At 32.3% G+C, this 24,344-nt stretch overlaps 2 protein-coding genes and 1 long non-coding RNA gene across 6 annotated transcripts in view; all 3 read right to left on the bottom strand.

The window, feature by feature from the left end:
* Window positions 1-1,404: 1,404 nt before the first annotated feature.
* Window positions 1,405-5,195, bottom strand: LOC105153719 (hydroxylysine kinase). Its single transcript, XM_011068733.2, has 2 exons — window positions 4,657-5,195; window positions 1,405-4,128 (listed from the first exon to the last, which is right to left on the bottom strand). The coding sequence occupies exon 2, from the start codon at window positions 3,950-3,952 to the stop codon at window positions 2,867-2,869; it is 1,086 nt and encodes a 361-aa protein (XP_011067035.1). The 5' UTR covers window positions 3,953-4,128; window positions 4,657-5,195; the 3' UTR covers window positions 1,405-2,866.
* Window positions 5,196-5,617: 422 nt separating this feature from the next.
* The window catches only part of LOC105153728 (NBAS subunit of NRZ tethering complex), a 50,967-nt gene continuing 32,240 nt past the window's right edge, over window positions 5,618-24,344 (bottom strand). For 2 of the 4 annotated variants that reach the window (XM_087406738.1, XM_087406736.1), the window contains 17 exons: window positions 16,926-17,160; window positions 16,253-16,668; window positions 15,782-16,165; window positions 14,111-14,318; window positions 13,160-13,380; window positions 12,756-13,085; window positions 12,443-12,648; window positions 12,068-12,358; window positions 10,967-11,303; window positions 10,418-10,842; window positions 9,831-10,130; window positions 8,584-8,872; window positions 8,135-8,452; window positions 7,626-8,037; window positions 6,592-7,529; window positions 6,383-6,508; window positions 5,618-6,304 (listed from right to left, as the gene is read on the bottom strand). In XM_087406738.1, coding sequence (XP_087262864.1) covers window positions 6,029-6,304; window positions 6,383-6,508; window positions 6,592-7,529; window positions 7,626-8,037; window positions 8,135-8,452; window positions 8,584-8,872; window positions 9,831-10,130; window positions 10,418-10,842; window positions 10,967-11,303; window positions 12,068-12,358; window positions 12,443-12,648; window positions 12,756-13,085; window positions 13,160-13,380; window positions 14,111-14,318; window positions 15,782-16,165; window positions 16,253-16,668; window positions 16,926-17,160 — 5,712 coding nt within the window. In that variant the 3' untranslated portion in view covers window positions 5,618-6,028. The remainder of the gene's footprint in view (window positions 6,305-6,382; window positions 6,509-6,591; window positions 7,530-7,625; window positions 8,038-8,134; window positions 8,453-8,583; window positions 8,873-9,830; window positions 10,131-10,417; window positions 10,843-10,966; window positions 11,304-12,067; window positions 12,359-12,442; window positions 12,649-12,755; window positions 13,086-13,159; window positions 13,381-14,110; window positions 14,319-15,781; window positions 16,166-16,252; window positions 16,669-16,925; window positions 17,161-24,344) is intronic. The other 2 variants (XM_087406739.1, XM_087406737.1) reach the window with 2 other exon arrangements.
* Window positions 17,996-23,771, bottom strand: LOC147909730 (uncharacterized). Its single transcript, XR_015545274.1, has 2 exons — window positions 21,048-23,771; window positions 17,996-20,925 (listed from the first exon to the last, which is right to left on the bottom strand). It is a non-coding gene; the product is annotated as an uncharacterized LOC147909730 (long non-coding RNA).

The raw sequence follows: 24,344 nt of genomic DNA, 5'->3' as shown, positions 1-24,344 counted from the left end.
TGAGGCACATAAAAGAATAATTTTTCCGATGTTTTAGTTGTGCTTTTATACAAAGGTACAAAACACGTTTTGTACGTGTTTCCTTTGCTCATTTTTAAAATAAGTTAATTTCTTACTGAATAATTATGCTTTTGTTGTTGCAGTGTGACGTCACAGCACGTTCGGGAGGGCTTGTATCCGGACCGTCTTCAGCATTTCAAATAATGCAATTCTTTATTTATTTTCTTACACAATTTGTGTTAAAATTATTATTTAATGTTAAAGATATTAAAAATTACAGATAAAATTAAAGATATATTATATATATATATATATATATATATATATATATATATATATATATATAAATTATTGAGTCATCTAAAAAAAGTATCCGCGGTTTTTGTCACTAGATGTGTGTTGATGGTCATATATCTAGTGACAAAGTATCGCGGATATTTTTTAGATGACCCAATATAAAATGCAATATTTTTCAAAAATTATGCAAACTCCCTAGTACAGATAGGATGTACAAAATCTTGACGTTGTAGTGAGGCGCTACACAAACTAAATGTTTATACTTTTATTTATATTTTTTTCACATAAAAATTTGTACGTATTCTACAATAGTTACATTAAAACGTACAAAAAGTTTTAAAATGATAAATATTAATCTTCCTTTTGAAAAAATTACGAAAAACTACTATTTTTTCGGTCGCTTAATGAGATCCCGCTAAGATTTAAGACGATTTGAAATATACAAGGTATTCCAGAATAACCGCTATATTTCGTATGCTGGTAAAGCGGATTAAACTGAGTCAAAAAATCTTATAGCATTTTGCAATTTTCGCAATAGTTAACAAGATATTAATTACTAAAAATCGCCGAACATTTTGAATAATTTTTTACTCAAGTACTATCAACTTTACAGAAAAATAGCAAATGATAAAAATTGTTTATTTTCTTCTCATAGAGAAGACTGAGAATTTTTATAAAATTTCTTAATATCACATTTCCTCATGTTGGTAAAAATAGTTGCCAATATATAAGAAAATGCAATACTAAAATGTTGATAAAAAATTCTAAAAACATTCTTAGAACTCTATGAAAAGAAAATAAACAATTTTTGTCTCTTACTATTTTTCTGTTGTTGATAATACTTGAGTAAAAAATTATTGAAAACCAATATTCGGTGATTTTTAGTAATTAATATCCAGTTAACTATTATAAAAATTATTATTACAAAATGGTACAGGACTTTTCAACTTAGTTTAATCCATTCTATCAGCATATGAAATATTTGGCGATCATTCTGGGACACCCTGTATACAAAAATTGTGGATGCTGGCCATTGACTGTAACATTCGTTAATAACAAAAGTTAAGAGGCATCATTTGAACAAATAAATAATCATTGAAAAATATCTTTCTTTTTTTTATTTCTGTTGTATTTTTACTACATTTTACATTTATGTATGTAATTTAAAATGTTGTAGAATTATTGCTCTCGTAATTGACTTAATAAATTAGACGAAATGTTTTAATGAAAAAAAAACATAATTGAGAATAAATTTAAATATACAATAGTTATGAAATCAAGAGACTGCAGCTTTTGAAAAGCATTACTTGTACAATAGCTTTCTTTTCAAAAGTTTTGTTTATGACAGTTTCAATATAAAAAATAAAACATAAATGAATACACAACTCTTCTTAGATATTCTTTTATGTAAACAGGGTGGCATGAATATACGGCCCCACTCGTCCCGAGCAGGTAGAGTGGACTAAACTGAGTAGAAAAGTCTTCTACCATTTTGTAATGCTCGCAATAATTAACGAGATATTAACGTTTAAAGATAGCCGAATACGCACGACCTCCCGACCTATTATTGCTGAAAGTATGGCCCACCAAGCGCGCGAGCCGTGAGGAGCGCGGCTTACCGTCGCGAGCCTCTCGAACGGCGCGCCTGCTAGGCCATTCTCTCCTCGCGGCCCGCGCGTCGTACGCTCAGTAAGCCGTATCTTCGACAATAGTAAGTTGGGCGGACGCGCATATTCGGCTATCTTTAAACGTATATAATATCTCGTAATATCTCGTTAATTATTGCGAGCATTACAAAATGGTAGAGGACTTTTCTATTTAGTTTAGTCCACTCTACCTGCTCGGGACGAGTGAGACCGTCTTCGTGCCACCCTGTACACGCACTCACGCACGCACGCACGCACGCACATCTTTTACATATATATACATATATATATATATATATATATATATATATATATATATATACATACATCATCACGCATTATTAAAAGGAATATGATTACCTTAGGTAATACCTATGCTAATGCCGGCAGTTCTATAACTTTCAAGTCTCAATTTGAAAAATACTGATTAAAAAGAGGCTTTACTATAGTGTTTTGAAAAGTTCCTGACATCAGCTATTAGATTCTAAAATAAAAAATAAAATAAAAAATAGGATGTTTTGTTTAAAAAAATCGATTTGACCTTGATTTAACTTTGGCGCCACCCAAGGTCAAATTGATAAGATCAGTAGATCATTTTCATTTTATATATATATAAATGTAATAAATTATTGCAATTGAAAATGATCAATAATACTCTATTACCGATTAATAACATTTAGAAATCAGTAGATATCAAATGTAATACTAAAATAAATTATTCTGAGTTCAACACCTCTGTTTCCACCGATTCAATCTAATAATTACAATTTTGCATAATTATTTCCAATAGGTAATCATTAAATACATTCAAATATTTATAGAAAAATGTATAACCAAAGCAGTAAATAATTTTAGTTCCTTAATTAATTCCTTAATTAAGCATTTAATTTGTTAATTCGACAAACTGATCAATATTATTACGTTTAGGAAACAGTCAATCCCCAAGCTTGCATCACATCTTCTCGATTCATGGGCCACAATCTCTTTAGTAACATCCATCCAGTTTTCTGTGTGGTCAGCAAATACTGATTTTCGGGATCGTGCAAGTGCGAGTAAGCGCCCATTATCAAACTCTGACATATTCTGGCGCATACGCTGATTTTAAGAATCTTCTTCTCCACGTCGGTCAGTTTCTTGATCTTTTCGTAACCCTCCACAACGTATCTACCCATTTCTACATCGGCTGTTTGTAGAATCATGTAGCAAAGAACTACCGCTAGCTCAAAAATACAACAAGTCCTGTGACAATCACCGAAATCAATCACAGCGACAATGTCTTTACCGTCGGGACTCACAAGGATGTTGTGCTCATTTAGATCACCATGTATGATCGTTTGTTCCAGCTGGTCTGTGATTGACAATACTTCCCTCTGGAAACTTACGATCACGTCGTGCACCAACTGCTTATCCAACGAACTCTTGATCGCATACATGAATTGCTGCACTCGCGGCATTGAAGTCAACATCCACAATGATTTGTGATCGTCGAAGGCGGGATGATTGAAGCCCATGAGTATCTCATCGATTCTCGCGGTGAAGCTGCCGACCTTGCACAATAATTCGTCGGTTATTTTTACATGGTACAATAATTCACCGGGACAATAGACCAACAGTCTCACGGCATACTTCTCCATGGTATTCTCGTTCTTCAGAGTCTCTAAAGAAAAGTACGCGCCGTTCATATTCTTAATCGGTAACGGACAGCAGACATTTCGCTGATTGAGGAAAATCATTAATTCTGTTTGTGCTTCTATCACATCGGTCTTGCGAGAATCCAAGAAGTTGATCACTTTAAGGACATAGCCGGCCTTCTCTGGGCTGATTATGCGTGGATTCACAGTCGTCCCATCACAAATCATGTGGTAATTGCGATCGTCGTAAGAGTTCAGTTCGCGCACGCTCGTCGCTTTCATACCGTAGAGTCGCTCTAGCAGTGCGACCGCCGTCTCCTCGGTCACGGGCGGGCGTATATGCTGACCTGGGATGAGCAGCGTATCATTGTACTCCATACTGTCGCGATGCACGACGCAAAAATAGCCGAGTTATTAAGGGGGAAGCCGGGTCGATGAAAAAAGAAATGTACGTTCCCTGCACAGTGAAGAGAACGAGAGGAAGGGCGTTTGGAACAGCGAACAAAGCCGTAGCTGGAATATCTTCTTTGTTCTTCGGTTGATTAATTGTTAAACTGTACAAATATAAACTACAGCTATAGAATTTTTGTATATTAGTGTAGAAATGTTGAGAACAATTTATTAATTGATTGGGAACACCAGCAAATAAAAAATAAATTGTAATTGATAAAAATTATATCAAAACTTGATATTGCGATAACAAAGGCTGTTTAATATTCATTTCTTAACAAATGGTAATTGGATTGTATTATTACTTTAATTTTATTTAAAACATATTTAGTACACGCGAAACACATATAAACATAATTTTCAACATCGAAAACAAATGAATAATTTATTTCAAAGAAGTAATATATAAATAAATTTGTTACATATTTTTTACAAATTAAAGTAAAAGAAAGCATTTACTGTTGTGTTCAGTAGGTTCAACAAAGATAATAAGAAATTTTAAATATTTTAAACACAAGATAATAAGAAATTTTAAGTATTTTAAATACAAAGATACACATTTATAAATAACATCCGCAATAAGCAAACGGATATTTGCGGCCGCAGACATATGTGTAAATATATCGACTCACCCGACTAAAGGACGTGTTTATTCAACCAAAGGAAGCGGCAAACTAAATTCTCACATGAACGGAACAGTTTGCTAAGCTAGACAAGCGATTATGTGTGCGGGGAGCGTAGTCCACGCTCAATCATCGTTGACATTCAGTACAACTGGAGGGTACAAACGCGCAATGATATTTACATCAGTGGTAATTGAGCATACAACACGATGCAGCACGATATAACGTATCGCGGTGATTAAATGATTCAATCTTATCATAGTTGATAAAACCAACGGAGATATCATTTGCGGAATTATTACTAGAGTCCAACCGAAACCACTTTTTATCTCCGGCTGAAACTAAAAACGAATATTCAGTTTTTATTCAATTTCGACCGAAATCGAAAACGAAACCGAAATTGGATAAATCTTACAAACATCACATGATTTTCAGAGAGTCATTGTCAAAATGTCAAAATATGTGAAATTTATGTATACTTATATATATGTATTATATTATATTATATGTAATTTATATATACTTTTTAAAAAATAAGATTTTATTAATGTCTTATTCCTTAAATTATAAGAAACTTCAAGCACTAGACATATGACTTGGCGAGTAAAAAAGAACAAAAAAAAAGAAGAAATAGCGCTGGCGTGATTTGCAACAATCGGCCGACAATAACATGTGGTTTTTTGAATGCTCGCCAACGCATTGCAATTTATACATTTTCGGTTTACTTACCGAAATTTTCTCTTAATTTTTCTCTTAATTCTCGACCGAAAACTCTGATTTTTTTACTGAAACTAACTGAAATCGAAGCCGAAATTTCAGTCGGACTATAGTTTTTACCCAGTTATTACACTTACCTTTGAGATACATTGAATCGAGAGAGCTTATTCCCTTTGATTTGGATAAGGCTAACCTATTTTTTCACAAAAGGATTGATAAGACATGAGTATACATTAGTTAGACACTATCTGAATTTCTTCATCAAATTGATTTTTATTCCTTACAACGCAATTTGTAATTATACATATTTACAAATAAATTCTTTCATATATGTATATATATATATATATATATATATATATATATACACACACACACACACACACACACACACACATACACACAAAAGATACATAAATCTTTCAAAATATAGTCATAGAAAGCTTCGCGAAAGGATTTAAAATTGTTTCAGTCTTTCTTACGTTTTTTCCTTATTACGATGAAATATAATAAACTTTGTAACTGAGGCAACTTTAAATTCCATATCGCATGTATATCTTTTAAACATTTTTATATAAAACAGAGAGATTACTTGTAACAAATATCTTTCTGTAATCTCCCTTTATATTCAACATACATCACAGTTATTTTTTACATTCGGGATTCATTCCTGTATTAATAATTGAAAACAAGTATCAAATGTGCATAAGACCGGTGATATTCTCTCCATTAATTTTATAATATGCAAAGCCTCTAGTATATATTTCTGTTTTTTTAACTCATTTACAAGTATTTTTGCATTTTCCTCAATGCCGGTTAAAGATTCATTTACAAAGACATATTCGATAATCTGTTTGTATACAATGTGATTTGGTCTAAACAATGCTGTTAAATCATTTCGGAAAAGTTTCTCCAGTATTAATGGTGGTAACAAAACAGTCTGAAAAAAAAAATTATATACATATATATATATTTTAAGAATTAACTTTTTGTAGGCAAATAGACAGACGACAATGACCTGTTGTTCTTTAATAAGAATTACTGCTTCTTTATGCATCAAGACGTCCTGAGAGCATAATCTTATGTAAAGGCTTTGTACAAAGCTAATATGATTTCGTTCAAGTTTCAAAAACTGTTTGAGAATCTATATTATAAAATATATTTAAAAATAAGTACAATATATTTAATTATCTATAAAAAAGGAAATAATGCAATTTATTACAATACCTCCTTAGATGCTAATAATTCAATGAGTTTCTCATGCTCTTCTAATATTATTTTTTCAAAATCAGCTGTATTCGGTTCTATAAGCGCAATTATCACTTTCATCATTTTTAAAACTGGATGATTATCTATTGTGATATGATCTGGCATATTAAATTTCGGCCACTGCGATATTATTTTTTTTACTTCCTGATATTGCTCTAAATTATTGATTTGATTGAACCGTTTCTTAAATAGCTTAAATCGATCTTCCTCTGTCTCACACTCGGCAATGATGCAATCAAGAGAATCAAGAGAAAGAACGGTTTCTTCTTGTAAAATTTCTTTGGATTTAATTTTATCCTTCTTCTCGTTATTTGCTTCCATGCTATTATCGGAAAAATCACCCCAATCATCCGTCCATTCTACGGCCTCAATATCATCTGAGATAACTATTTTCAGATCTTCATTCGCCTTAGAATTTGATGGAATATTAGTAACATCGACACATTCTGAGACTCGTTCTTCATTAATGGATTTTGAGATTTTCACAGTTTCTTCAGAATGTACATGGATAGTAATTTGTCTCAATTCTAATGTATTTATATCTTTTACTTTCACTTCTTTCATACTAGTAATATGTGCTTCACCGAGTAGATGACTTTGCCAATATTGTAATGTTTTAACAATATCACATTCTTCAGACTTTTGTGCTGCAACTAGCATAATTTTCACTAAATCTAATGGGCTGTATAAATATAACTTTTCACAATTAGTGTATAATTTCTTATACAATTCTAATGAATAGTAATAGAGCGCAGTCTGTATATACAATTCAGTTTGTGGAAAATCTATAAAGATTGTTTGAGCATCTAAGATACGATCTCTATTTAAACTCAATAGATACGCCATACTAAGTAACCAATCGTTTGACATAGTGTGTTTTGCGCATTCTAAAAGCACTGAAATTAATAAAATAATTTTATAATTTTCGTTATATAAATGTAACTCATTTATTAAATTTTTGTTAAATATATTTTTAATAATATGATACTTACAATGATTAATGTCACTTATTTCTAGCCCATAACAAGAGGATTCACTCAATATGGTTATTCTTAAAAGCGCTTGACAACATTTTAATTTTGAATTTTCTACGTTTGTCATAGAATACTTATTGTAACTCATCTCATTAACACTTATCTTATATAGTTCGTGTAAGGATTCATAAAAGCATGGAAAACTTTGAAGATCGGTGTCTTTCTTGTTTTCCACTTCAAATTCATATTGTGCATTAGTTTCTAATTCATTTTTAAAGTTAAGATTCAATCTAGACTTCCAAAAATTAGTATTACTGATATTTCTTATTAAACTAAATGTAGATTCTTTCATGATGTTAGCTGAATTTTTTACAATTCCTGTTGAAGTTTCCAACATTTTTGGAACAAATTCTTTCGTTTCTATCTGCGGCTATAAATTACATAATATATATTTTTTATATCTCGCGTTATACATATATGACAAAAGTATTAAAATTAATATCGGTCATTAAAGTAATTTTTGTTACCGTTGTCATAGCATCTGTAAAATCATCTTCGCTTGTATCACTTTCTTCATCTTTTAAATTTTCAAATTCCGCAACGGGCATCCACAATTCCAAATTCTTATGTAGCATTTGTATTTCTAACAAATACATATGTTCTAAAACATTACCTAATATATCACTAGGACCATTATTTACAGCAAACCATAGACACTTTTGTCTAATTTTTAAATCTTGATAATTATCACAACGTCCCAAATTTAAACAAATTTCCCAAGCAGGAAGATAATTATTTTCTGTTAACTGCATACATATTGTAGCACATGTACTATAATCTTCAGTCTGTGGAATAAGAAATATAATAATGATATATATTATAATGATATATATTATACCAATCTTTACGTTTTAGTTTTCAAAGAAAACTCTTAAAATTGGATTAAGAAAACGTAGATAAGATAGCTATATCTCACCTCAAATGCCTTTTTAGCTATTAGTTCTGAAATTTTTCCTTCACGGACTCTACTATTATTTCCTTCGATTCGTAAATAAGTTGCTAACATTAATAATCTTTGTTGATTTTTATAAGCATCTTTTTGATTATTTAAACAGCGTTCAATTAAGTTTAATCTATCTATCATTAATCTAACTTGAAGAGGTAATATATCGATATTAAATTCATTCAGTATTTGAAGCGATTTAATAAGATCATATTCTTCTTTAATGTTTATGTTATCATCTTCAATAAGATCCAAGCAAGTTCTAGAACAATTATTTACATAAATTATATTTCAGAACAAGTTATTATACAGGATGCGTCACCAAAATCCGGACAAATCGAATAATTTCTTTAAACAAAATGTTTTTAAAGAAAAATTAAAATATTACAAAAAATCTTTTTATATAGCACTTGGGGGATCCCTGTAGAGCACAATTATTCGATATATCCTTCATTAGTTTGAATGACGATCTCTATTCTCGATCTGAAGCGTTCGTATGCACGCTGTAATGTAGCGTCTGTCCATGCCGACGAATGCTGTCTCTATAGCGGTCCTTAATGACGTCACATTGGGATGTCGAAACTTGTTTGTGACTCTTTCAATTATGCTCCATACGTAATAATCCAAGAGATTTAAATCTGAACTATTGGGAGGCCATAATGGAAGGCAAAGCAACTTGGCTTATTCTGGCAGCCTCAGAGAGCACCTGTCGTATCTTTAATATGTACGAAGGTCCTCCTCGGCAATTCGACGCATTGGCTCGCTTACATCAATAATCGATGCTAATTTTCGCAACGATTGTTCTGAGTCATCCGAAATCAACGCTTGAACCCTTTCAACGATTGCGTTGCGTTCTTTCAAGTGACTCTTCCTTGCTAGCATACTGGAATCTTTATTGAACTGTTTTAAAGCCGTATATTTTGCCACAGCGTATATCATAAACGATTGATTTCGAGTATCCAAAGAATTATTTTCGTTGCTGAGCACCCAGCGCGAAGGTCTTCGATGATCGGCTCTTCGGTTGTATTCCGCACTTGGTTTCAACGCGGCCATTTTGAGAATATGATTGTTTACTAGAAGCATCAGGCTTTCTCGGACGCCAACAACAATCTCTGGCGGAAGCGCAATATAGCGGAAAATTTAAATTTAAATTTTGTCCGGATTTTGGTGACGCACCCTGTATATATGTAATTACCATTATGTTAACAAAAGATACTTACTTAGCTAATTCCATATGTGGATCGGTAAGCGTTCTTGAACCATTAAAATATTCTTTGGACGCTATTAATATAAGATCAACCGCTTTCTCATAGGATACTTTTAACAAAGATTTTTCATTTTTCTTCGTTTCTATTAAGGTGACACAATTACGAATAATACATTTAATTCTGGAAAGTAAACGGGCCGAAACACATATTTCGAAACAGGTTTCAACAGCAATACATGAAAAAATCAATCCATGTATCTCTAACATATCGTTTAATAATTGCGCCCATTCTCTTTCATCTGGAGGTATCAAACTGAAATAATAAATACATTATCCCTCATATCTATTGTAAAAATCATTAAAAATTTATAAATATTACACGCTTATATACAGGGTTGGCCATATTCGACGGAAAGACCTTGAACCCTATTAAATGATTTTTAAAATGAACAGTAAAAAATGTGTTTTTTTCCCATGATTGAAAAAAAAACATCTTTCCGTCGAATATGGCCAACCCTGTGTGTGTGTATATATATATAAAACACATATATATATATATATATATATATAAAACACATATATATATATATATAACACAACCTTTTATTTAAACTGGTTGCCGTTTGAATTAACAATGATCTAGCAACATCAGGATCGTTTCTGTTCTTTTGTATAAAGTTTAACGTTGTTTTTACACTGTATTTGCTTAAAATTCTAACACAATCAAGTTCTCTTTCACATTCTTCTAATGACATATCACATACATCTTCTTGTGTTGCGTTTGATCTTTTTTCATGAGTTTTCGATATCGAATCTAGGATATCTTTAGCTTTTTCATGCATATCAAGATCATCACAGGCATATATACAATCTAAAGCTAAAGTAACAACATCATCTATCAATTCAATTATTTCAATGTCCTGCGTCTGTTTTAAACACTCAAAGAATTTAACTGGAAACGTCAAATCATCTTTGCTTAAGCAGATTAGATAATCACTTAGTAAGAATTTCTGAAGATCTCCACCCTAAAATTTATATAAAAATTTATGTAAAATTCATATAAAAATAATATCATTTTATATTAGATCACTAAAATTATATGTATACGTATACATATAATTTCAATGACCTAAATTTTGTTATACGCACCAAATATTGATGCCTTCGTTTAATAAAAGGCAATAAAAGATTCTTTATATTTTCAACAAAATTTACTTCATTTGATGTACTCATCAAAAGTTTTATCTTCTCCATGTTGCTCATTTTCTCTAATTTATCTAACGGCATATCCTCCAAATGTACTGTGTACACAAGATCATCTAAAGTTTCCAATTCTAATAACAAATCTTCCAAGCCTTCAATATTATGAGACTTTCCAATTTTAACTAACTGCAAAGCATTATCTACTAAAGAGCTATTCTTTTCAATTTCATAAGCACGAGTCCTATACCATTTCTGTAATAAATCTGGTGTAAGCTGTGTATTTCTAAAAGAAAAATAATTGATGATAAATACTAAAGAAAATGCGGATAACATATGCTGTCCTGAATTTGTATGACCACACTTCAGGAACGTGTAAGGAATCAATAAACTAAGAAAAAAAGTCCTTTAGAAATATGCTCGTTTTTGCTTTATTTTGAAGAAAATCGCAAAAAAGACACAATGTAATTTTCGAAATATTGTTTTTGGAATATTATTTTCGTGTACGACTTCAACGACAATGCTTTAAAGGCAGTGCGAGAGTATGAGCGCCGATTTCCAGACAGAGTGCCGAATCGGTAAATTATTACGTTGACCAGATCAATTTGCAACACGAGCTGCAATGCGTACATTGCTGCAAAAGGCCAACATTTTGAACAATATCTATATTATGCAAGTGACAACGTGAATAAATAAGTGTAAATGAATAAGTAATAAATAAGTACAAAAATGGAAACTATGGCTGCGTTCAACAAAAAAAGCAGTTTTGCAACTGTTGTAAAATTCTTTAATATGATTGGTCTTGCTCTTAGTTCCTCACTGGATCTAAATGTATTATATAAATCAATCATATCTAAGAATTTTACAACAGTTGCAAAGCTGCTTTTTCTGCTGAATGCAGTCATTGTTTTGTCCTTTTTTTTGCGCTCTTCTAAAACAAAAATGAGTATATCTTTAAAAGACTTTTTTTTAACTTATCGATTCCCTACACATTCCCAAGGTTTGGTCATTTAAAATCGGGACACCCTGTACAATACAAAGTATTCTTACCTATATATTAATAATGAAGGATCCAATTCATATAATATTTCTGCTCGATCATCGAAATTTATTACTTCATTAAACTCGTATTTTTCTGACCAATCTTTTTGTCGTAATTCACGTTGATCTAATAAAAATAATTGACCTTCTGAATCGCATTCTGGTAGCAATTTTTGGTAATCTAATGTATTCAAAGTCTCTGGAAAAAAGCTGATAATTGCTAGCCAATGAGGCAATAAAATTTCTCCATAATAAGTAAACATAATTTCAACGGCTCGATAATCACTATCTTTGGCAAATCTGTAATTTAAAAAATATTTGTAACAAGAAAAATACATATTGTATTTAATACATCAGTGACAAAATATGTTATTATATTAATACCTAATCGCATTTTTAATAGGTGACAACCTTCGAAACTCTTCATAAAATTCTTTCTTGTATTTGAGTGGCGACTCTAATATAATTTCATATGTGAGCAATTTGTCTAAATGATTTAGAAGTTTCCTCCGATATTTAATTAAATCTTTCTGGGCCTCAGATAAATTTTTTATATCTATTTTTTCAAGCATTTCATTGACTTTCTGTACCTATTACCGATTTCTAAATTGAATTAAGTTTGTACAATTTTTCCTTATAATATGTAAGTAATGCTATGTATTTTATAAAACATATTATCATATATAGTTTTGCTTACCTGTCTTAAACTTACAGTAATTTGATCTAGCGTTTGCCAATCGTCGTCTATATCGGAAGTTACAAATTTGTCATTATCACAAATATCGATAGCTGCTAAAGTTTCTAGATTTGCGCCTCTCAATCCGAAATTTAATAATTCCCTTGCAGCTTCCATAGTATCAGGAACACGTACAACACATTCATTTAAAACCCAAGATCTTTTGCTTATTTTACTCAGATGTTCTGCAATGGCATTCAAGGATAATTCTGACTTTCTCCACTGGGTTTGGTATACAAGATCTGTGTCCAAATTATATGTATTCGCTAAAGCTAAAGCTTCTTCGTATTCCTAAAATAAAACCTATTAGTTATTTAATAAATAAAAGTTAATCAACCAAATTAAATAAAACTTTATATACATACCTCAATGTCTATTTTTCTAGAGTATAGCTCTTCCGGAGTAGTGCTTTTTAAGCCTAAAATTCTATAAGTTCGATGCAATACTTTCGATTTCTTTCTTCTTGGTTGAAATCTTTCAATATCGGTTATTGAATACAACGTGCTTTGTACCAAATTCGTAGTATAGTTTAATAAAGTAACAGGTTCCAACTCATCATCGTCTTTTTCACTTTCAGATGATGCTTCTTTATATAAGATTAAAGAACTATTTATTATAAAATGAAATAAATTGATTTTATTATCTACATACATATGATAAATTTCTACATTCTTAATGAAAAGAGATCATATATATATATATATATATATATATATATATATATATATAATTAGCTAATATCAGGGTAACGTTACTTTTTATAGTAAACAATTTGATGACAATGTGCAATTTTTTATGACGCTAACGCTAACTAACTAAACGCTAAGGTTGTGCTAAGGTTAGAAAAGTCACTTTGAAAAATAACTTATCACCAATACGCGTTACTTACTGAAAAAAGTAATATAAGTACCAAGTAAAAAGTAATGCGTTACAAATTAGGAATTATTTTTTTCATTAACGAATGACTTTTTCAATCCATTACAACGATTGACTTTTCTAACTCTGATGTTAGCATTACCATCATAAAAAATTCACAAAGTCATTATCAAATCGTTATTATAATAAGATAATAATCAACGAAGTAATGCGTTACTTGCCAACCCTGGCTAATATATTAGGTGTAGTAAAAAGAAATTCATTATTTTTCCAATAGATGGCTTTAGTAATCTGTATCACGCGTAAACGAGATTACTAAAGCCATCTATTGGAAAAATAATGGATTTCTTTTTACTACACCTAATATAATAATATTATATATAAGATAGTTATATTGAGCAAATAGAATACTAAACGATAAATATATATTATAAACAAACCTGGCATATGACCATCGTTGGGTTCTCGACTTCGTTTTTTACTTGTAATAAAAATTTCACAATCTAAACATAAAAATCCTTTTTCTAAACCAAGTTCACATATTTGTGGTTGTCCAGCTAGAAATTCTGGACTAATACCTAATAGATTTTTTAAGTTCCACATAGAGCAGACAGAAGTGGAGCCTGAATATCGAGCTATTATGATAGCCTTACAACAGAAAATATATTTTTAAAAATAGTATCATATATATATATATATATATATATATATATATATATACACAGGGTGGCACGAATATATCCCACTCGTCCCGAGCAGATAGAGCGGATTAAACTGAGTAGAAAAGTCCTCTACTATTTTGCAATGCTCGCAATAATTAACGAGATATTAAAGTTTAAGATAGCCGAATATGCGCATCCGCCCAACCTACTATTATCGAAGATAATCACCGAGCGCATGGCTCATGGACCTCTAAGCTCGAACGGCGAGGTGCGCTTGCTAGGCCATTCTCGCTCCTTGCAGCCCGCGCGCCGTGCGCGCGGTGGGCCGTACCTTCGACAATAGTAGGTCGGACGGATTCGGCTATCTTTAGAGACGTTAATATCTCGTTAATTATTGCGAGCATTACATGGTAGAGGACTTTTCTACTCAGTTTAGTCCGTTCTACCGGCTCAGGACAAGTGGGGCCGTATATTCATGCCACCTTGTATATATAAACGCACGCACGCACGCATGCACGCACGCACGTATGCATACACATAGAATATTAGTAACATTTAGCTAACTAAAAATTGTAATCAAAGGTAAAAGGGAAATGAGTTACGCCAGTCGTACTTATATACAACAATAATGTATTATTTAAACAAATTCATCCTGTGTTAACTTAACATGCTTCAAAGTCATACATAGCTTATTATATTTTACAAATTTACAACGGCTTATTAAATAATAATAAATACGATGAAATCGTTTAAATAATACATTATTGTAATATGAGTACAACTGATTCATGTCCTTTTATCCTTGATTTATATAGTAAAAAATTAGCATTACTTAAAAGATGATTTAACTTTGTATTTTTTAAAATATAATATAGATTTAAGGGGGCTACTTTGGAGTTAGCGCGGTAAAAGGTGCGCAATCTACACTTATATAATCATTACTAGTATAATGTGTATTAAAAGATGTTAGTTTGAACGTTTTGACTATCGCTTTTAGCCATCTTCAGAAAATACATAATTGATATATTAACAAAGAATATCTTCTATCCAGTCGAAAACTGAGAAAAGCACAAACATCATACAATTCAGTCATTATTCTTAGACATGAAACATAAAGATTAAGAACATTCGATATATCTTGACGATTTTTAAGTTTCATTACAAAATGTTTTATATAAATCTTTTTCATTTGCTCAATATTGTAATATACTTAATTGCAACATTATAATATGGGATTGAAAACGCAATCACTTGTTAACCAAAAAGATAGGCAACTTCTTTATACGATGTTTGTGCTTTTCTTATTTTTTGACCTGGATAGAAGATATTCTTTGTAAAGTAGCCCCCTTAAATCTGTATTATATTTTTACAATTATTATAAATTCTATTTTATATACATATTCTTTATTCTAAATTGTCATTTGTATTTTTAATGACCAGATATTTTACCTGATCATTCCACCAACCGATATCTATTGGATGAAATTCCGTAAATCCTGGTGGAAATTTTTTAGATTTTGTAAATCCTAAAGGATTAGATATATCATATTCTGGCTGTTCAGACAACTTCCATTTTTTTTGTAATATTAAGTTTGGCAAACTCCACAGCGAAACTGAACCATCCATATGCAAACAAACCAGAAACTCGCCATTTGGCGAAATTTTTATGGAAAATATAATTGATTCTGATTGAAAACTAAAAATAGGAATTAAATTCCATATAGAAAATCGCGAATTAATGATAGCAGAATCTTCAAATGTAAATGATAATTTGCAATATGGATAATCATTCAAGAGTCGCCACGAAGTTAATCCAGATTCAGATGCAGTAGACTGAAACAATATATAAATATACTTACATTTAAAAGATTACATATCATATTTACATATACATATACATATATTTATTTATTTATTTACCGTCAATTTTTGTGTTAACATATTTCCAGCAACATAAAATAAATGATGTTTTTCATCATAAACAACAATGTTAACACCGTTTTTATAAAAATTGCCAAAAGAAAAATTATAATTTGCACTGAAACCACCTGTAGAAATATAATAAGATCTTAGCAACCCGCTATACGAAATTAAAATAAATTCATAGGTCCATTTTTCACTCGTTATCCTTGGCTTGAGAAACAACATGGATGCTATAGCGTCACCAGCTTCAAGAATATGAGGAATCTGTGAAATCGTTTTCGGGCTTATATTAAAAATATTATTTCCTAGTGCGTTATAAAAAGACGTATAGCCGCTACTAGAGACCAGTGCTAAGATCATTCCATCGGGACTCCACGCAAGTTTACGCCACTGAGGAAAGGCATCCTTTGGAGCTAAAAAATACATTAAAGGCCATCATACTTAAAAAATTTTAGTGTAATCATTATCGATCAATCGTGGTCAAGCGTTTTAAAACATAAAATAGTTCTTTTAATAAAGTGATTGATCGATTTGCTTACGATTTGCTCTACAATTACGACTAAAATTCCTTTACGTGTGATACTTAAGCATTTTACACATAGATCAAATAGAAAAATATCAATCAAAAAATATTAATAGTACTGATAATATATATTAATACATTATTTACCAGATGCTTTTCCTACTATGGAAGAATATTCATCTTTAGCCTTTCGTATCTCAATGATATTCTCTTGTAAAATAGCAAGTACCCGACCGTGATCTCCCACAGCAAACTTCCAAGGTAGCGTGAGGCTGACTTGCTGCGAGATGCTCTCAGGTAGGGAATACCTGTTGTTGAGATACCTGAGAGCAGTTTTTATTGTGCCAGTAGTTGGGAGGATAGCCGCGTCGTTCTTGCATTTCTAAAATATGAAATATTTTAAAGACACAGCTACAATAATTTCATAGCCCTGTAATTTCCCCGTGCATTAATGTACTAAATGACTAAGTTGAAAGTGAAGGTTTCGAATCGGGTTGGAGTCGGGTCAGAGTTGGATTAAAATGAACATTCTTATCCTAATTTTATAATGACTAAGAAGTCTGTAGTTGATGAATCAGAAGCGAGTCTGAAAGATAGATGACTCGAGTTTGGTTGAAATCGGTGAATTGGTAGAGTTGGCCACCAAATCAACTTCTTGCCCATATCAGACTATCGACTTTGCAAGCCGATCCGATTGTTGACTCTGACTACTGATCCTCAGCAATGGTGAGGCACCTTCTTTTTCTTTTTCTTTTTTTTTTATTAATGGTTTTCGAAATTGTAAACGGAGATTGATATGGCAAGATCACGTCTTATGAGAGAAAAAATAATGATACAATGCCTGCGAAAATAACGACGCTTGCCCGGACACTGGGCGCCTGCGTTTACGGCGTCATCACGTCGCACGGACGTGCATCAGGACCACGGTTGCCAGGACTCCAATTTTCGAGACCAATCTCCAGTTCTCCAGCAGACAGGAAAAATTTCGCTCGCGTGGGATATTTATTAATTGCAATATCCAGTGATGCCCACGATGTTATCATATATTATATGATTATTATGGTTTTTCATTCAGAATGTTTATTTTAAAATATTTTTACTATTATTACTAAGTGTAATGTATAAAAGAAAAGCCAAAGAAGAGATAGAAAAACTACTACAAATAGATGTATGATGCTGGTTTTCGCAAATGTTGTGTTAAAGATGTTGATAGCGTATTGTTTTTTTTTTTGTATTTTGTATAACGCGCTGTATGGTACAATATTTAAATTACGTGGAAAGTAATAGAAAATCTGTGATTATGTTCGCAGTTTATCTTATTTTACGAATAATAAAAAGATTTGTAATTGTGTTCGTACTGTATCTTGTAATAATAATAAAAGGTCTATGACTGTTGATATTTTATGTTGGTCAAATATTAATAATAAAAAGAAAATCTGTAACAGTGATCGCAAAACACGAATTAAATCCTGCACCTTTTTCTTTTCCTCTCATTTTTTTTTAATGAAACAATCGGCCGATCGCCAATTGGAATATGAATCTCCAGCGCACGGACCTTCGGGCCCCAGCCGTACAATACTCGAGACCTGGCAATCGTGATTAAGACAGGTCGTCCAAAACCGCAGGACGGCTATGTGTGTCAAGGCTCAATCTAAGTCGGCAAACTTTCAAAAATATAAGAGCAAAAAAATATAATAGCGAGCCCCGAGCCGAGATACATCTGTTAGAAACCATAAAAAGAGACTCGCCAACTCGTCATGACTGTGAATGATTCTAATTGACTGGTGGATCGCATATCTGTGTTCCATGAAGATGTACTATGTAGGCTGCTGAAAAAGTTTCTGCAAACAATATGAAAAAAAATATGTATATAAAAAATCATTGCCCGAAAATTTTCACGCGAAATTTCCATTTTCTCACAAAATAAATTCTTCTTTTAAAATACTATGCAAACAAAACTAGTTGGCTTGGGTATAAACTGTCAACTGAATTATAGATTAAAAACGTCTAATTTTACGGATATGATAGTAGCAGAACGTTGACGCCACTGAAAGTATTAGATTGCAGAAACTTTTCCAGCAGCCTACGTATAATCTATTCTAATCTAACAGATATAAAGATACATTAGAGCAACTTGATAACAAATTTCTAGCCTCTTTCTCCGGGTGAATTAGAGCAGCTTGTGTTAAAGTACTATGTGGTGTAATATAGAAGACACTATATTTGCCTCTAACCGAAGGTTACTTTTGAAAAAAAATATACAGATACAGAAATGAAGAATTTTTCAACATTTGCCTATTTTGATTATTGTTGGTAAATTAATTTATCACTTCTATGTAAAATTATGAAAAAAGCAATGTATATTGTCATGAATATTTCATTAATAAACATTTCATAGTCATTTCGTAGTCAAAAATAAATATTACGGAAGTTAGAAATATCTGTTTCATTAATAATGTAATTTTCTTATGATAGATATTGATTTTATATATTTTTTATGTAATACCGTTTGTTGTATATAGATACTTCAATAAATCCGGTGAAGGATACGCATTAGTGCGACTTCCTAAGGAAGACCAATATCAAAAAGCATGAGCAGATGCTGCTTTAAGCGAGAATGCATCAAGATCCTGAATAATCTTAGATTGTGCGAAGTCACAATCTGTTCATTGTAAGAATGCTATGCAAAATCCAAATAAAAATAGTTTAAAAAATGCTTCTCCATTTAATGCTTTTCTCATATCAAGTACATTTGAATCATCGGATTTATTGATAGTAGGTTGCCGGGAAGAAATGAAAAAAAGTGCGATACCATCACGTTTTTGTCATTGTCTCTCTGAGAATTCTTATAAATCGCAAGCAAAAAAGCGAAGGAAAGAAGAAATTCATGCGCAATGTTAAGATAAGAAATATTTTAACAGCCAATCAGAATCATTCAGTCAAGAGAAATACTCTCGCGTTTTATTAATTTTACTCTTCTATACAATTGAATCAATCGGTGGCAAACATCGGCAAGTGTGATCAATCAACTCGGCACTCAAAATCGGGTCAGCCTGCAGAGGCTGCAGGCCGATAGTCTGCTATAGCCTTAAGATCGAAATCAGACTACGCATTGAATATTGAGATTGAAGGTTGAAAGACTAAATTTGACCAATGAGTGAATTTGACAAAAGATTTTATTCCTCTTCCTATTGTTTTAACTGGTCAAATTTCAATCTTTCAATCTTCAATCTCAATCTTCAATGCGTAGTCTGATTCCGTCTTATTAAAAATTGAGATTAAAAATTGATTGAAAATTAAAATCTGACAATAAGAAAAAAAAATGTTATTTCCTTTTATTTTAATTGGTCAAATTTTAATTCTCAATCTTCAACACATAGTCTGATTCAGGCCTAAGAGGAGATTCCGAAAACTCAACTCCGCAAAAAAATGGGCCTGGTTTGAACTCCGAATTGGGAAGAATCCGCTGAAAAGAATAACTTACTAATTTAGACGCAATATCAATCTTACCTCACTTTATTTGCCGGCTTTATTGGTTTCTCAGCCATCGACATATAGGTATTCATAGTCAGTTCTTATTTTAAGACCGTTTTAAGTAATATCTTAAGAAACTAATATGACTCTCTGATTAGCTTATGACATCTTAAGCTTGCTTAATGGTCATTTAATAAGCTATTAATCAGAATTCACATGACATTGGTGGTCAGAATTATAAGTCATAAATCTTAAGGAAATTTGTATCCACAATAAATCATACTAGATCGTTTACATTTCAGCCAATCAGAAGGATGGCAGTTCTCAAGTAAATGACAAGACTGAGTTCGCATGTTCCATGTTTATACTATCTTTTTTTTATTATTTTATATCTTAAAATGTTCTACATTGTATTATACTTTTATTTCATTTTAATAGATAATTTGTTATTCACTTTATCTAATTATTTTCAGACATACGTAATAATTCAATTGGTATACATAATTTTCAGATATACATGAACAACTATACATGTATTGTCCATAATTATAGGTAATATGTAAATATAGGTAATATGTAAATGTATAATTATAGGTTTGTTGATAACAATTGGAATCTATTTGATTCATCACTGGAAATACATGATGCAGGCTGCTTCATGTTTGATTTGGTTCTGATAACAAAAAATTCGAAATGTTTGTATTTGATTCTGATAACAAAAAATTCGAAATGTTTTGTACACGTACGCATATATATAACTTTAAAAGTAAATAATAAATAATATTGTATATTTACTGCCGTGAACTATGTGGGATAAGAAATGACATTTCATCATAATACTGGAAATCCTCGGTATCCTGGCTTGCACCCGATCCTGATCGCCCTTGTTCATAGTATTTTTTATATTGACAAAACTACATAGCCCCGAGCTCTTAGGCTCTCATCTTTTTTAGGCTTACTCATCTAATATAAAGGCAAAAGAAATGATAACAAGGTCTAAAGTAGTATCAATGTTTTTTAAAATTATTATACTTATCCGGTTTTTTATTGATTAGAGTAGCATCAATTTGAATCCACACTTATTTCTTATCAGTCTTAAATTCTCGTATTTTTTCATTATACAGGCAATAATTAACCTCAACAAGCTTAATGAGCCCCATGTCATCCGTTTCTTCAAAATGTACAAATTCCATTTGTAACATACTTGTACACAATAAATTACTTCGATCTTGATGACATATAATAACACAACAATTTTCCAGATTATATGAAGTCTGCAATTCTCTTCCGTAAATGGGATTTATTTGATTGGTCAGTCACAATCATAACGTAATTATAAGTTAATCGGAAGAGATTAAATTTGGCCATCTCAGTCATTGACTGCTCACTTATTATTGTCTTATGTCACTACTGGCTTGCTTATAACTGTTTATAACTAACTCTTAACTTTTAATTTATTACTAATAGCTTATTGTAGAATGGCCATTAAGACAGCCTCAAATATAAGAATTGACTATGAATACAGGCTATAGAATGGATTGCTGATGACAGTGCTGGAGGTAGAAAATAGAGCTAATGATATCCAGGTACCTGGATACCTCATTATTATCCGAGATGCACGATAATACTCGATACATATTATATATTCGTATTCGTTGACATAACCGTATTAACTATTAGGTGTTGGAATTAATTCGTAGCGTTTTTAAATGAAAGAATGTTATTTATTTCACATGAGCATTAAAAAATACATTAATGAAAGTACTTCCCATCACTTGTAAAACGCTACGAATTAATTCCAACACCTAATATGTTTTTTTTTTATTATAGTGATGTATTCTACATTTTACATTATACAGGGTATTTGATAAGTAATGATAAAACTCTTGCATAGGAGTAGAGCGGACTGAGTCGAAAAGTCCTGTACCATTTTACAATTTTCGCAATAATTAACAAGATATTAATTACTAAAAATCGCCGAATATTGATTTTTCAATAATTTTTTACTCAAGTAGGTACTATCAACTTTACAAAAAAACAGCAAGTGACAAAAATTGTTTATTTTCTTCTCATAGAGTTCTGAGAATTCTTTGAGTTTTTTTTTTATGGCACCGCATTTTCTCATGTTGGTAAAAATAGTATACAAGATATGAGGGCAAGTCAAAAAGTTCTTAGAAAATCTGTCAGCGGGCACTCGCAGTGTCATGTCACATTGCTTTTTGACAAGTAGCATCTTTCAGTTGATTACTGTCAAATTTTAAGCGGAATTCATTTCGCGTGGTTTCATTTCTGTAGACGATTAAAGTGAACCTTTGTATTTTTTGCAAAAAAAAACAAGTTTTGTGCAGTGATCAAACATGTACATATGAAAGGTTTAACGCCGAAAGAAATCAAAGTTGGATAATATTCATAGCACATCTGCACCAGTGTTTGCGACTGTATACAATTGGGTGAATGAATTTAACCGTGTATATCCACATGTGATGCACCTCGTTCGGGACATCCAATTGAGGCTGCTACGCCAGAAATAATCGATAAAGTCCACGATATTATTTCGATTGATTGACGAGTGAAAGTACGCGAGTTTGTTGAGACCACAGACATATCACATGACACAGTGATTTCAATTTTGCACGAACAATTGGATATGAAAAAGCTATCGGCAAGATGGATGCCGCGTTTGCTTACTGTGCACCATAAGCGCGACTGTGTAATTCAAAACAATGTTTGGAGATGTTCAACGTAATCCAGATGAATTTCTGCATCGATTCATTACTGTGGACAAAACATGGATCCATTCCTTCACATCCCAGACGAAGGAACAAAACAATGGACTTCACCGAGTGAACCAGCTTCGAAGAAGGTGAAGATCGTGAAGTCGACCGAAAAGGTGATGGCCACCATTTTTGGAATGCACGCGGTATAATTCATATCGATTCTGTCGAAGTAAACGATCAATGGCGATTACTACGCAGCCTTATTGGATCGTTTCAACAACATTTTAAAGAAAAAAGTCCCCAATTTGGCGAAGAAGAAAGTGCTCTTCCATCGAGACAATGCACGGGTTCACACATGCCTGGCATCGATGGCCAAATTCAACGAATTTCGCTACGAATTCCTTCCCCATCCAGCATATTCGCCAAATTTAGCTCCCTGCGACTATTTCCTGTTTCCAAACCTAAAGAAATGTTTCGGAGGAAAAAGATTCACCAGCAGAAACAGAGGCTTATTTTGAAGGGTTGGACAAATCATATTAAAATCGACTTGAAAAGTTGGAAATCGTTGGCAAGTGTATCAAGCTGAAAGGAGACTATGATGAGAAATAAAAATGAATCGATAAAAAAAAGTATGTTTTACTAAAAACTTATTGACTTGCCTTCGTACAAATAAATAAATAGAGACGATTTTGGCTGAATCTTGATGCGTATTAATATTATATGTGCGTGCGTGCGTGCGTGCGTGCGTGCGTGCGTGCGTGCGTGCGTGCGTGCGTGCGTGCGTGCGTGCGTGCGTGCGTGCGTGCGTGCGTGCGTGCGTGCGTGCGTGCGTGCGTGCGTGCGTGCGTGCGTGCGTGCGTGCGTGCGTGCGTGCGTGCGTGCGTGCGTGCGTGCGTGCGTGCGTGCGTGCGTGCGTGCGTGCGTGCGTGCGTGCGTGCGTGCGTGCGTGCGTGCGTGCGTGCGTGCGTGCGTGCGTGCGTGCGTGCGTGCGTGCGTGCGTGCGTGCGTGCGTGCGTGCGTGCGTGCGTGCGTGCGTGCGTGCGTGCGTGCGTGCGTGCGTGCGTGCGTGCGTGTATATATATATATATATATATATATTTTTTTTTTTTTTTAATATAATTTTTAGTCTTAATCCAATAAATGTAAAATCAGCCAATGTGAGCCAACACAAATTAGACGTGTAAATTCGTATATTTAATTCTTGAAAAAGATTACAGATGTTTCAACCCTTTCAATTGGATCTTCCTCAGTGTAATGATAACCAATTCCGCACGTATAATTAAATATGAAAGATGTGATACAGTGAAATTATAGTATCGTTAACATTTATTCATAATATGATTGTAATGTTGTCTGTCGTATCTAACAAAATACT

This window comes from Acromyrmex echinatior, chromosome 5 (assembly GCF_024713525.1).
Source record: "Acromyrmex echinatior isolate Ae372 chromosome 5, ASM2471352v2, whole genome shotgun sequence".
NCBI classification, from domain to species: domain Eukaryota; kingdom Metazoa; phylum Arthropoda; class Insecta; order Hymenoptera; family Formicidae; genus Acromyrmex; species Acromyrmex echinatior.
The sequence above is the reverse complement of the archived record's forward strand: the minus strand, read 5'-3'. Positions and strand labels throughout refer to the sequence as shown.

What these genes read in the sequence shown, in the direction of transcription:
- LOC105153719 (XM_011068733.2), bottom strand. Translation starts at nt 3,952, where the DNA reads ATGGAGTACAATGATACGCTGCTCATCCCAGGTCAGCATATACGCCCG.